The following is a 13,715-nucleotide window of genomic DNA, read 5'->3' as shown; positions in this document are numbered from 1 at the left end:
GGGGGCGTGGCCTGCCTCGGAACCGCCCACAAGGGTTGTGGGCGGAGCCTGAAGAGAAGCAGAGGAGAGAGGGCTCTGGGGTCCCAGGCGCCGGGGGCGGGGCCTCCTGAATAGGGGTGGGGGTGGGCAAGGCAGAGAAACAGCACCGGGCGAGCCTAAGGCCATCGCTGTCCCTGGTGGTAGCCCGGTCAGAGACGGACGGAGGAGCGCCCAGAGGGCGCTCAATCTCATCACACCCCTGAAGGCTGCGGGAGGGGGAGGGGACTTGAGTGGAGGAGAGGCCTTGATTGGCGGGGAGGCGGAGACTGAAGGTCAGAGGTCGAGCGGAAGCAGCGGCTGCATCCGGCGACCGGCCCAAGGCTAGGCGATGGCCAAACATCACCCGGATTTGATCTTCTGTCGCAAGCAGGCCGGTGTCGGTGAGTCGGGATTTACCCGTCTCGAGCCCTGGGGCATCTCTGCGGTGGGAGCTAGGTCTTGGGGTACTCTTCCTCTTCTGCCTGTGAGATGTCGCCTTTTCCCGCCCCAAATCGATGGAGGGAAGGGTAGGCGGCGCGTGACAGTTTGGATAGAACGGGAGCTGGGGGGCCTTGCGCGTGGCTCGGTTGGAGCAGGGCGCCTGCGCGTTGGGCCCGGGGGTGTTGGCCGGAATGGCCGCATCTGGGGCGCCTGCGCACTGCGGGGGGCGGGGGGAGGAGGGGGCGGGGTCCTCGGCGGGGGCTGGCTTGGAACTGCCGCGTGTAAGCCTCGGGAGGCAGAAGCGCCCGGACCAGCGGCGGGCACGTGGTAGGACCTCAGTAAGTGCTAGTGACTGAGCCCCAGGCCCCGCCTTCCCCGGGTGGGTCGATAGTATTCCGCGTATGTGAATTGTTAAGCCCTAAGTCTGCTCACAACTCTTACCCTGTGGCGCTTTTGTTTCTTCTAGCCATCGGGAGGCTGTGTGAAAAATGTGAGTATGAACCCCCGGCACCCCCTCGGGTGGGATGCACCTCCCGAGGGCGAGGGGCACTTGGTCGGGCGGTGCTGTTGCCTGCCTGTTTGGAGCCATTTTCTTGCCTTCAGTAAGTGTTTGTTAATAAGAAAAAAGGAATCCGAACAATTCTTAATGTGTCTGAGCAGGGCCACCTCAGTTAGACACCTGACAGTGGGGGCTCTGGGAGGAATTTTAAAAGGCCTTAAGGAATTTGGCACATTTATAAAAAAAGGCAGGTGTTACAACATGGCAATGCTCCAGGGCTTTGTTGGGGGTGGGGCAAGGGGAGAACGTCCCAGACAGGACTCGGATGATCCAGTTGGCTTCTCTTGTGGAAGAAATACTTAGGGAGTATCCAAGTGGTGCATCCACTGTGGATCTGATAGAAGAATCCGGTGTCGCTTTATCCACAGGACAGAAGTGACTGGAGTTGAAGCAGTGGGTGTTTGCAGGTGAACTTCACAGTGTCTTGTTGTTGCAGGTGATGGCAAGTGTGTGATCTGTGACTCCTACGTCCGTCCATGCACATTGGTCCGGATATGTGACGAGTGTAACTATGGCTCATACCAGGGCCGCTGCGTGATCTGTGGGGGCCCAGGAGTGTCGGACGCCTATTACTGCAAGGAGTGCACCATCCAGGAGAAAGACGTGAGTGCGCTGATGCTGCTCATCTGTCACTTAGTAGTGCCTAGCAGTCCCTATCAGAGGCTCCCAGGGTGCCTCTGACACTCTGGACTTCCTTGTTTCCTTTGGTAGAGACCAGTCTCTCCAAATCCTGGGAGCTCTTTGCACCAGCTGCCAAAGCAGAAAACACATAATGAAAACATTGATAACCTTGGCCTCATGTTTTGGAGAGTGCTGCTTTTATTCACTGACTGAGCATGTGCACCCTCCCTTAGTGGGCAGGTCACTTTGCACACGGCTGCAGTGAACAGTTGTTGATTTTGAGGAGGATGTCTGCCAAGCTGGCTGTTACTTGGGAAGTCTCTTCCTCTTGGCATTTTTGCTCACCTTGCCCCCAGCCACACTTGCTGCCCAGATGTGGACCAGGGCCAAAGGCAGGTTTTTTACCTTTAAGTGCCTACGTGGGACCTGCTAAGCACTGGGGGGGATATAAAGGTTAGAAAAGACAAGGCCTCTCCCCAAATAGAGCTCCAAAGTTAGGGGATGCACAGGTAACTATAATGTACAACATTAAAATACAAAGACTTTGGAAAGTCACAAGAAAAAGGGCTGTGGGAAGTCCCAAAGGAAAGGTGATCATCCGTCAGGGAGCTCAGTGAAGGCTTGACCTTTCCCAGTATTTGTGTGACAGACCCCTGCCCCCAAAACCATTTTCTGCCAGTAAATCTCATAGTTTACTTACTTTTTGTGACAGTAAATAAAAGAAGGTATATGTGCGGTTTCCTCTACCAGAGATCCCCTGGCGAGACATGGCAGTGTCAGCAGGGCATCAGGAACCTCTCTGCTGGCATGTCTGAGTTCACACCTTGTTAGGGGGCAGTGTACAGCAGAAGGCCAACCTCTGCTCGGTGTCTGTGGCTCAGGCTCCTTCCAGCTGTTTGGAGCCAAAAGGTGAAAAGCACTTGACTAGGTTAGAGAATATTTCTCGTGGAATTACTGGGAAGGGGAAGGGTCGCTGACGCCTACAAACCTAATTTTGGTCCGTTATTTCTCCCTTCTCCCCACAGTCAGCTTTCTCCCTCATCCATCCCTCTTAATCGTGTGTGGTGCTGTTAGCACCCACATTGCCCTTCAGCACATTTGACTGTGCTGGGTTAGCTAAGCTAACTGAGAATCAGGACCTTCAACTACCGGGGATCCCCTACAGTGCCTATAAATGCAGACTCGCCCCAGCCAACCATCTTTTGGTCAAGATGTATCATGAATACATTGTACCATGTCACCATAATAGAAAATCCCACTGAGATGGTGCCAAATGACTCCAGCTTTCCCATAGACACCCCCCACCCCAAAACATTTGTGGATAAGTCAGATTCTAGGGTTCTGGGTTCTTATTGCTTTTATATTCTGGACTTGCCCACCCTACACCCCGAGAGGATTCTCCTGGATTATGACACTGTGCCTGTGGACCTTGTTGCACACTCCTTGGTTTCCCCATTATAGTTAAGTAATGACATTAGGTGGGGTTGCCTTCAGGGAGCAGCTCAGAAAATGCTTGGGATTGCTTGACTCTGCTCATCATACTTGGTTAACAAGCAGTGAACCAAGACAATCCTCAGATTTCATGAGTTGTACCTGGAAGCTTGGAGAAGGACTCAGCCTTGGCCTGCGCAGTCTCTTCCGTCTTGGCTGTGTCAGCCTCCTCATCCAGCCCCTTCCATCATCCTTGCTTTCCTTCTCCACCTTCACTAAACCAAGCTTCCTTCCCCTCATGGAACTCTCACAGTCGGACTCCTGGCCAGAGCTGTTCACATGCCTCTTCTCCACTTGCCACCACACTCTTCCTTCTCAGCCCCTCCTGCTCAGATGATAGCATTCTCTTCAACATGTTGATTGCCAGGCCCAGTGGACTTTTTACCATTTCATCCTTCCTGACTTTTCTGCTGTGTTTGATGTTGGCCCTGGTTTCCTTACAACCAGTCTCTTGGGTCTCATAATCACAGTCATCTTCTTTGTCCCACCTGGTCTGTGGGGGTGTGCCTCTGGGCTCTCCCTGGGGCATCTTTTTTCCATGAGTTCCACTCTCATCCCTCTGCTGTGGATTCCCACTCTTCTGTATCCAGCCCTGTTTCCTCCCCTGAGCATCAGGCGTGACTCACCAGCTGCCTAATGAACAGGTCTGTCTAGATGACCTGTAGATATCCCCAAATCAGGACATTCAAAACAGGACTCATTGGCTTTCTCCTAAAACCTTCCTGTCTTCTGTTTGTATCAAAAGTGCCCCCATCCTTCTAGTGGGCCAGGCTTGCGGCCTGAGTCTTTCTTGACTCTGCCCTCTGCTCCCTCATGTGGTTGAGTCCACCACCTGCCATCTGTCCCACACACACAGCCACCACCCTTGTTCAGGCAGTTCTCACTGGCATCCACCTTGACTTTCTCAGTAAGCTCCTACTTGGTTCCCCTGCCTCTAGACCCTCCCCTCTCCAGTCCAGCCCCACCTGCTATGTCACTCCCCATTAGGAAGTGCCAATGGTTTCTGAAGGCCTCAGGCATCTTCCTTTGGGGTCCAGGGAGAGCTTTGCTTTTGAAAGATTTTGATAAGCTTGTTTCAAAAGTGCTTAGCTTAACATACTCCCTGTGGAAGTACTTCTTCCCTTCCTTCCCTCCCTACTTGGTGGTCACCATGCTATCCATGACCTTCCATTGCCTGTCTCCATGCCTTGGCATAGGCTATGCCTCCTACCTAGTGTTCGCTTCTCACTGTGGCCTCCTAGACTCCCTCATATCTCCTCCAGTGCCATGTCTGAGAGGAAAGCACCCTGTCCCTCAGAAAGAACTTTTTATGCATTTTGTATTCCATTTTCTATGTCAATGTACTGCACCAATCCCTGTTCTCCTGACCTCTGGGGTGGTGGAGGGCATTAAATGAGAGTATGTGGGGAGAGCTGGGAAGTTGCCAGGGCATTAGAAGGTGATGGGTAAGTGCCACAGAGTGAACAGGCATCCCCAGTGGGAAGTATCTCCTGCCTTCGATTATTTTTTCAATTCAATTTTTATCCCAATCCTTTTGGGATAAAATAACACATCCTTGGGGAAAGGAAAAGGAATCTGGGGACAAGGGAAAGCACCATCAAAGGTCCCTCAGGAAGCATCATGGAGGAAGGGGGTGGGAGCCACAGGGAGGACGGAAGTTGCTGGAGGCACCCACTGAGTTGGCTGCTAGAAGGGAGCAGGAAATGGGTCATAGTAGTCAAAACAAGAAGTACATTGCAGGGATTTGAAACAAACCTAGAAAGGGTAGCTACATGTACCAGACTGATGAGCTCTCTGGCCAAACCGATCACATGGTATTTGGTTCTGGGTCCTAGTGACTTAGGAAGCTTCTGGAGCCAAGGAGTAGAAGAAAAGTTTGGGGTGCCCCCTTCCATCTTTGTAGATGTGGGAGATTAAGAGTGTGGAGCGTTGCATGGGCCGCCACTCATGGCTGCGAGTCTGGAAGGTTGGGTAGAGTCGCGTTGGTTACATGGGGCAGGACGGCTTTATCTGATGGGGGTGGAGGGAGGCCATAGTTACAGGATTCTAGAGTTAGAGTGTGGAGGGACCTTGTGAGGCGGAGTCAACCCTCTTCATCTTAAATCTGAGGAGATGAAGGGCAAGAAAAGCCATGGGCCCAGGGCAACAGGGCCAAAAAGAGTTGGCCAGATTCAAACCCAGGGCTTCTTGGTGGTCTTCCCCTTTACTATCATGCTTCTTTCCCTCCAGCCCTCTCTACCCAGGCATATTGCCTCCATCATGAATGATGCTGATGGAGAAAAGAAGAGGATGTCCAGAGAATGGTTTTTCAAAGGCGTATCCAGTTGGCCACTGTGGGGCAGAAGTTGGATGTGGGGGGGACCCCTTAGGAGTCTGCAGCAGGCAGGACATGAACAGGGGCTCAATCTGGGATGGATTTTATTGATGTAAGGAAGTCCCAGGTGAGGAAACTCCACAAATGCAGAGTGGCATTCTCTACAAGTTCCAATTTCAGAACTTTCCAGAGTGCCCAGAAGTTAGGTGACTTGCCCAGTGTCACATGGTTAATATTTTTCAAGAACAGGGCTTGAATACATAGGAAGCAGAGAGGGTTTGTCAGGTGGTTAGCTGCCTCCTCAGTGTTCTAGCTATTGATTCAGATGTTAACGTGGGTCACTGACCCTGAACAGTTGTTCAGGGAAAGAGAGTGTGACCTAGTTAAGTTCATCCTTGTTTTCTGACTTTCTTTTCTCTCATTTGAGAAAGGGGGTCCTGTTGAGGAATGAATTTGAACTCAGTATTGCTGAAAGTGAGTGGATTTGGGAGACTGGAGGGCCTGGCTCTGATGTGACCTTGAGCAAGTCACTTCCTTCTTGGAAATAAGGAGATGAACTAAGTGATCTCTGAGAAATGCTGGGATCCCATAAGACCCAACTCTCCTGCTCAGGAAATTATCAGTGAAGCATCCCTACACAAGGCAGAAGGACATTATGAGCTGAGTTTTAGGTCAAACTCAAAAGACAGCAAGATCTGGGATGAGAAACGCCAGACTGCCCCTGATTTGGGGGTGTGGTGTGCCCTGGGCATTGTAGCCACAAGATGGTCTCCTTTGTTGTTAAATGCTGACCCTAAGCCATCCCCTCCTAAGGGAGGCACCCCAGAGGCTAGAGGTGGAAAGGACCTGTCTCATGTTGGGCTGTTCCTCTTTGGATTTGAGTGATGAGGAATGTTTGAGAGTTCCAGCCCACTCTTCCTAAAATGGCAATTCTGTCTGTCTCATGTCGGGCTGTTCCTCTTTGGATTTGAATGAGGAGGAAGGTTTGAGAGTTCCAGCCCGCTCTTCCTAAAATGGCAGTTGGGGCAACCATCTTAGGTGTTTCCAAATCATCTTCTGGTCTCTTCTCCATACTCAGACCCTGGGACCTTGCACCCAGATCCTTAGTGGTCAGGGTGACCACCCAAAGACAGCCCTGCTATGCCCTTGGGTTTCCTTCTGCTCACAGATTTGTTATTTAGAAAAAACACCAAAGACATGACATTACCTCTTGAAATCCACGTGGGAAGCAGCACTAACACTTGTGAGGACCCTCAGGGAGATAAGCTAGAAAGGAAACCCAGGTGGGAGGGAAAGTCATGCCTCCTCCAAGTCAGTGGAGTAAAAAGTGCTAAAGTTAGAAAGCAGGTGCCAGGGAGCAGATCAGGTCTGAGTGAGCACATTCACGGAGCCTCCCAGCCCTGTCTGAGGCTCTGAGCTAGCCGAGCTAGGGGCAGGCCAGCATGGAAGCACAAGGCAGCCTGATCTCAGGCCTGGCCAGGGTAGTACAGTGCAGCCTGATTGAGAAACAAGAAAGCCCAAGAGCTGGTGTTTTTGCCATGGCAGAGGGGTGATGACTCAGTGCAGGGAAGGAGCCTTCTGTACAGCCCTTGGTCCCTGGAAGAGTGGGCAAGGAGAAGCAGCTGCTGGGGGATCTGGGGCGTTCCCCAGGGAGCCACAGTGAGAGACTCCAGGCCTTGGTCTCCTCTTCCCCGAGCAGCCGATAGGGGTCACTGCTTCCCAGATGTTTCCTTAGCCCTCCCCAGGGACTGGGTTAGTATTTGGCTCCCACTCTCATGAAGCCCAGATACCATCCTGAATACAGGAGGGGGCCTCTCCCCCTTTTCACAAGGATGCCTCAAAGTGGGTCTTGCCTGTAATCCAGGAGGCACTTACTGTGATCCTGTGTCTTGAGGTTTTGCTGTAGCCTAATTTTAATTTCGATTCAAAACACTTCTCTGCTTTCCCTCCCTTCCCACTCCCCACCAAAAAGGCCTGGAGGTCAGCCTCATGTAGAGGGTGGAACATTGTCAAGGACAATCCAGAAAGGCATACCCTGTGGGCAGGATGCCCACACATAGGGCATCAGCACAGAATCCCTGCATCTGGTCCCCTTGGGCAGTGTGAGGGCCATGAACTCTTTCTCTGAATAATGTTTTAAAATGCATAAAATAAAATACGAAGGAAACCAAAAGTTAGTAAAAAATGAAAAAGATTTTTTCTCATCCAGTTTCACCCACCTCGTTGATTTCTTGCGGAACCACCCTAAGAGCTATTCTAGATTAGTGTGTATGAGGTGGTCTCCTCCCTCAGAAGGCTTTTAGGTGGAGGCCAGATGGCAGATTTGGAGGCCTTGTGCTTAGGAAATCAGTGATTCTCAGAGGGTGCCACAGGGGTTTTCCCTTTCTCTGCCCCCTTCAGCTGGAGTGGTACCAGACCTGCCCGGCTACACACCCTGTGACAGTGAGAGAAATGGAGTCAGGTTCTGGAGGGTTTTGAATCCTGTCCCAGGATTGCCACTGAGTTCAGCTTTACACACTCCATCTTTAACGTTCACCTGCTTTCCTTTGTTTTGCCAGCGAGATGGTTGCCCAAAGATTGTCAACCTGGGGAGTTCCAAGACTGACCTTTTCTACGAACGAAAGAAGTACGGCTTTAAGAAGAGGTGATTGGCTTGACCCTCCTTGCCCCACCCCCATGCTGCTGCCCCAGCTTGAGAAGACCCCCTCATCACCTTCATCCCCATGGAAAGGGGAAAATGGGACCCAAGTATCACCAGATTTGCTGATGCCTAGCTGCCCCTCTCCACTTCCACCTCCTCTCCCCTCACCCAGAAATGTGGCAGAGAAAAGAACAGGATCCTGCCTGGGAACAGTACAGGGAACAACACAAAAGTGGGGTCTCAGCTGGCCCTTTCTTGTATATGAGAAGTAGGGGCGTGGGCCTCCGCAGTGCCATTTCTGCCCTGATGGATGTGTGTTCTAGAAGGCTAGCGTCATGTTAGTCTCGTCTTTGGGGAGTTGTCCTTGAAACTCCAGCAGCAGCAGAGTGAGGAATGTGGTCTTGCAGTCAGCTCCAGAATCACCCTCCTTAGTGATAGCAGCATTTTAGGTGGGGTGGGAAATTAGGCAAAGCAGTCACAGTGGCTGCCTCTCGGGTCACAGTCATCACGATTAACTTTTCTCCCAATCGAAGATCTCTGGTGGGTGTTAATAAAGATAGTGTTTCTTTTCTACTTGCAGTCTTCTAGCTTTGAATTCTGTGTGTGTGTGTGTGTCTGTCTGTCTGTCTGTCCACCTCTTGGGATAGGAATTCTGTCAGAGGGGCCCGGGGTAGTTTCCTGGACCCCTTAATGTTTCACACAAAGGTAGGAAACTCCAGAAAGCACTTTGATATGCAAGAGCGTCAGCTGGAAGTCCTTGGCCCATTATATACAGCTCTTGAAGTGGTTCTTTGTGTTACCAATGGGATGTTAGTATTAGGAACAGAAATATAAGATTAACCCCCTTTTCCTCCAGTGACTCCTGAAGGTTCATCAGAACTGCTTCATGGATTCTTTCTGGTTTTACCAGGCCTCTGCTTGAAAAGGGAGTGGATCTTTTTTCCTTCCCTTTGGCAACAGGTTTAATCAGTGGCTGCCACAGATTTCTGAGGGAAGGGGACAGACAGGATTTAAATTGAATTCCTCACTAGATAGTCAAGAACAAAGCTGAGTTTTTCTTTTTTTTGAGTACGTAGTCACAATCTGGGATAGAGGTTCTGTTGGAGAAGGTAGGCACCATTTTCTGTCACCCACCAAACATTCATCAGTGTGTGCAGAGCCCCAAGCCAGGTGTTGGCATGGGCATAAAGATAAGATGGACATTGTGGGCACAGAATAAGGGTAGAACATGATGTTACATGGCAGTGCCAGGAGAAAGGGCCAGTGGGGAGACTGTCAACTAGACAGAAGACTGATTTTGAGTTGGGCTTGAAGGAGAAGGAGCTGGAGCTGGGTCAGAGGCTGAGAGTAAGGATAACTTGCATTTCTCCAGGGCTCAAAGGTTAACAAAGGCCTTTGCTCATTAACAGTTCTCCAAAGTAGATGATAGTCCCATTTTAGAAATAGGAAAAGTGAGGCTGACAGGTGAGCCATAGGTCCGAGTCCCTTGTACTCACTTTCTCTTCATTAGTGACTGAAAAAAAATGGAATTTAGGGAAGAAGTTAAGAATCTGAACCAAAGAGGGTTAGGGTTCAAATCTTGGCCTCAACGCTAACCAGCTGGGAATAACAAAGAGACGAATTGGAATAATTGTTTCCTTTTTATTCTTGTGAAGAGAGGGATTGGAAGAATGATTTGTAAAGTTGAATACTATTGCTAATCCAACTGATAGGAGTTACAATTTATGTGTGGAAACCCTTCAATGTGGTGGTCAGGGCTGAAGAAAGTTCATAGGATGGAAGGATTCCGAGCTAGAAAGGCCCTTAGCATTTACAGAAAGGAAGCCACTTACTCCATTGACTTTCTTGTCCTATTAAGCTAAACCCTAATCTCACAAGTCTCACAAAGGAAAAGGTATCTCTGTTAAAGTCAGGCATTGCTAAATACTCTTCCAAATATCTCATTGGATCTTCATAACATCCCCACAACACAACCCCTCTCTCTTATTATCCCCATTATATAGCATTGATACAGAGAGTAAGTGACTTGTCCAGGATCACACAGCTAGATGTGTGAGGCTGAACTTGAACTCAGGTCTTAATGATTCCAGGCCCAATGCTCTGAAAACTTCATTTCTCTCTCACTTTCTTCATATGTACAATGGTAGGTTGGACCACAAGGCCTTTTAGTTCTCCTCCTTTGCTAAACCTACTGTGGGGAGGTAAAGGGCTTGGATTATGAGGAGTGGGTGAATTACAGACTGTCTTGAGTCAGTAAATCTATAGGAATCTAATTCCTTAGATTGAAGCCTGAAGTATGGGTGCTAAAGGTTCTTTTCCTGACGTCGGAGTTTTGTAATCCTGCCCCCATATAACTATGATTCCATTATAGCTGTTCTTAGGGTTTTCCTGAACCTTTACCCATGATAGGATTTCCTTTGAATGAAGTACTCACTTTCCCTGTTCATCTAAATTCACTGCCATCATTCATGGTGAGCAGAAAATCATTTGCTCCAACCATTCAATCTTGCTCCTTCAAAGATAGTTCCTTCTGTTGCTTTTCTGTCCAGGCTGATTTTGGCTGAGCAGGAGATTCAGATCGGAAGAATCGCATTGGAAACAAATCTCAAACTACTCTCTTTGATGACTTCAAAGAGTTCAAGGGTCATTTCTCACTCTGGTGTGGCTGTCACTTCACTCTGAGAGTTCATTGGGGCCAATTATAATCCGCCTGACCCATTGGAGCATTAAGCCATTTGGCAGGACTTGCTGACCACTGAAAAAAGGGGAGAAAGTTTGCTGCTGCGTCCCCTCCCCAGGACCCTTTCCGTCTTGAGAAACTGAACAGCCCACGGGGCTCTTTTTGGATAAGACCATTTGGAAAGGGAGGAGACAGGCTTAAGTTCCTGAGCGTGAATTTGTCTCTGGACAGTTACCTATCCTGACAAGAGGAAATAGATCATTAGGAGAATTCTCTCTCTCTCTCTTTCTGTCTCTGTGTCTATTATGTCTCTCTGTCTCTGTCTGTCTATCTCTGTCACATAGTAGCTGAAGGTCTTAGCAGTTGCCAACGAGGGCCTGCTAGTTTGCCTCTGATAAACCCCCTCTTCCTCTAGATGCATGTACTGGGCTCTAGTTGGCCTTTCCTTAGCGCTCTCTCTCTTGTGTGCTCGGCTGGGCTGCCATACCTCAGGATCGGGGTGATCTCAGCACTGCAGAGGGAGGTCTGAATAAAGGTACACACAGACTCAGGGAAAGTTGAAATCATCCAAGCAGAGGGAGGACAGGATCAGTTGACCCCAAGGATAGGAGGGGGGCCAGCTTAATGACCCATCACGAAGATGTGGATGGAGATTCAGTCTCCCTTCCACTGTGGTGCAATGGGAAACAAAATCAAAGACCCCGACAGGGTGCTGCATCAGACTGGGCATCAGACTTTAGGAAGAACATTGGGAGGGTATAAGCTGTTCAGCCTGGAGAAGAGAACACTGGAAGAGGAGGGCACATAATCATTTTTAAAAATGGATACCAACGCTAATCATCAGTACTGGTAGCTATGATTTGGAGGAACTGACAGAGACCCTCTAATGTGGTGGTGAGAGGATCACCTTTTAAGAGCTGTCTTCAGGTACCTAAAGGAAGGATTGGCCTTAGAAGAAAGAACTGGGAATTTGAGAGCAGTGGGTGAAATCATTACAGAAAGGTATTTGGGCATAGGGTTAATATAAGGAACACTGTCCCGACAAGGGAAAGCAGAGCAAGGGTGGATTAAGCTCTCACTATGTGGCCCAGGCACTGTGCCTTAGAAATGTCACTGGCCTCATAAAAACCCTGGTAGGTAGGTGTCATTATGGACCCCTATTTTACAGATGAGGAATCGGGCAACCATCCATTAAATGACTTGTCCAGGATCTCACAGTTGGTAAGTGTCCAAGTCTGAATTTCAACTCAGGTCCTTCTGAGTGCAGACCTAGTGCTGTACCACTGCACCACCTAGCTAATAACCCTAGGAGTAGATTGGGCTGTCAAGGGAGACAGTGGGTTGCCCCATACTGGAGGTCTTCAAGTGGATGCTGGATGACCACTTCTCAGGGATTCCCTGTTCATATTGAAGGTCCTTCCTACTCTGATTCAGCAAGTTTACGAAAATGTTGGTTTGGGATGGCTGGTCCAGTGGAAAACCTTTAAGCTTGGGAGCCACAGGACCCCAGACTCAAATCCCAACTCTGCTACCTACTGTAACCTGTGTGACCTTGATCAAGTCCTTTCTTCTGTAAAATGAGGAGGCTAGACCGGAGGGTCTCTGATGGTCCTGCCCAGCTCCAGGTGGAATTTGATAGACCAGATGGTCTCAAGTGGAAGGGCATGTCAATGACCACAAATTAGTAATCCTAGGTAGTTGTTGGGTCCAACACAGCTCTTAGATTTTTGTAAAATCTATGATTCCCTCTGGCTAAGGCATTCATGTCCAAGCAAACATTTCACCCCTTGGATCCCACCTGGAGGGGATTAAAAAAAAAAAAAGTTCATTAATGACTACAACTCCCAGCTCCCCTTGCTTTAAAGGAGTAATCCTATTGGCTCCAAGCAACCAACCTCCGCCCTCTCTGCCTGCCTCATCCCTATTGGTTAATTTCGAAGGCCAATCAGACACTGCCAGTCCCACTTGCTGCCCAATGGGAATGCTGTTGCTAACATGTCGTTTATATTTTTAGCTCCGTTCTGCTCGTGCATCTAACAGGTCGGTTTAGCCCCATGTGGAACAGGGAGGAGGGAGAGGAAAACGGACAGAGGGGGAAGAGAATGGAGAGGGGAAAAGGGAGGGAGAGGAAGGGAGAAAGAGAGGGAGGAGAGAAGGGAGAGGGGAGGGAAGAGAGAAGTTGACAGGAAAGAAAGGAGGGACAAAGAGAAAAGGGAGGGGGGAAGGAGGAAGAAGGGGAGGGAGATAGGGAGAGTAGAGAGACACGGGCATGGGGGGAGGGGAGGGGGAAGAGGGAGGGGTGTGCCTGGCTGGCATCCGCTCCTTCTCGCTCTGATGCCCCAGGAAAGTAGTCCGTGGAGGTGCCCCTCGCCGCGTGCCCGCCCCAAGCGGGCCGAGCTCGGCCGTGACTGGGGAGCGGAGGGGGGCCGGGGCGTGCCTCCTCCCCCTGCCCCACCCCTGCCAGGGGCAGATGCATCCCCAGCATTCTCGGTGCCGCGCTAAGGACAACGCTCGGAGACGTGTCCCTTCTTTGTCCCCTGCCCCCGCCCAAAAGAGCAGCGTGTTCAAGACAATTTGTAAAAAATCAATAAGCCCGAACTTGTCCCGAGCTGAAAGCTTGCTGAGGTCGGGGCCCACGTGGGCCGCCGCGGGCCCGGCACGCTGGCATTCGAGAGAAAGGTCGAAGGTGGAGGAGCGGGCGGCCAGCGCCCGGGCTCCCGGACGGACGGATGGACGGAGGACAGATGGGAGTGTTAGGGCACACGCACACTTACGCACACGCGCGCGAGCTGTACCTGGGCTTGGCTCCGGAGGAAGGGGGGTGGCAGCCCCGGGAGGAGCGAACGGGAGGGGGCGTCGGCGCACGTGTCCCAGAGAAACACGCAGAAGGAGCCGACTTCACGGGCCACCTGACCAATCTGCTGCCCACGTCACAACCCTGCCCCCTTCC

General features: G+C 50.5%; 1 protein-coding gene across 1 annotated transcript; it reads left to right on the top strand.

Annotated features, from left to right (window-relative positions):
• The first annotated feature begins 13 nt into the window (after positions 1-13).
• On the top strand, positions 14-8,658 carry PHF5A (PHD finger protein 5A). Its single transcript, XM_072656276.1, has 4 exons — positions 14-419; positions 926-949; positions 1,455-1,621; positions 8,003-8,658. Exons 1-4 carry the CDS (start codon positions 368-370, stop codon positions 8,090-8,092), a joined length of 333 nt encoding a protein of 110 aa, XP_072512377.1. The 5' UTR covers positions 14-367; the 3' UTR covers positions 8,093-8,658.
• Positions 8,659-13,715: the final 5,057 nt, after the last annotated feature.

This window comes from Notamacropus eugenii, chromosome 3, assembly GCF_028372415.1.
Source record: "Notamacropus eugenii isolate mMacEug1 chromosome 3, mMacEug1.pri_v2, whole genome shotgun sequence".
NCBI classification, from domain to species: Eukaryota; Metazoa; Chordata; class Mammalia; order Diprotodontia; family Macropodidae; genus Notamacropus; species Notamacropus eugenii.
The sequence above is the reverse complement of the archived record's forward strand: the minus strand, read 5'-3'. Positions and strand labels throughout refer to the sequence as shown.

What these genes read in the sequence shown, in the direction of transcription:
- PHF5A (XM_072656276.1), top strand. Translation starts at nt 368, where the DNA reads ATGGCCAAACATCACCCGGATTTGATCTTCTGTCGCAAGCAGGCCGGT. An exon ending in CGGGAGGCTGTGTGAAAAAT is followed by an intron (nt 950 to 1,454) that starts GTGAGTATGAAC and finishes TTGTTGTTGCAG; the next exon opens with GTGATGGCAAGTGTGTGATC. An exon ending in GCACCATCCAGGAGAAAGAC is followed by an intron (nt 1,622 to 8,002) that starts GTGAGTGCGCTG and finishes TTGTTTTGCCAG; the next exon opens with CGAGATGGTTGCCCAAAGAT.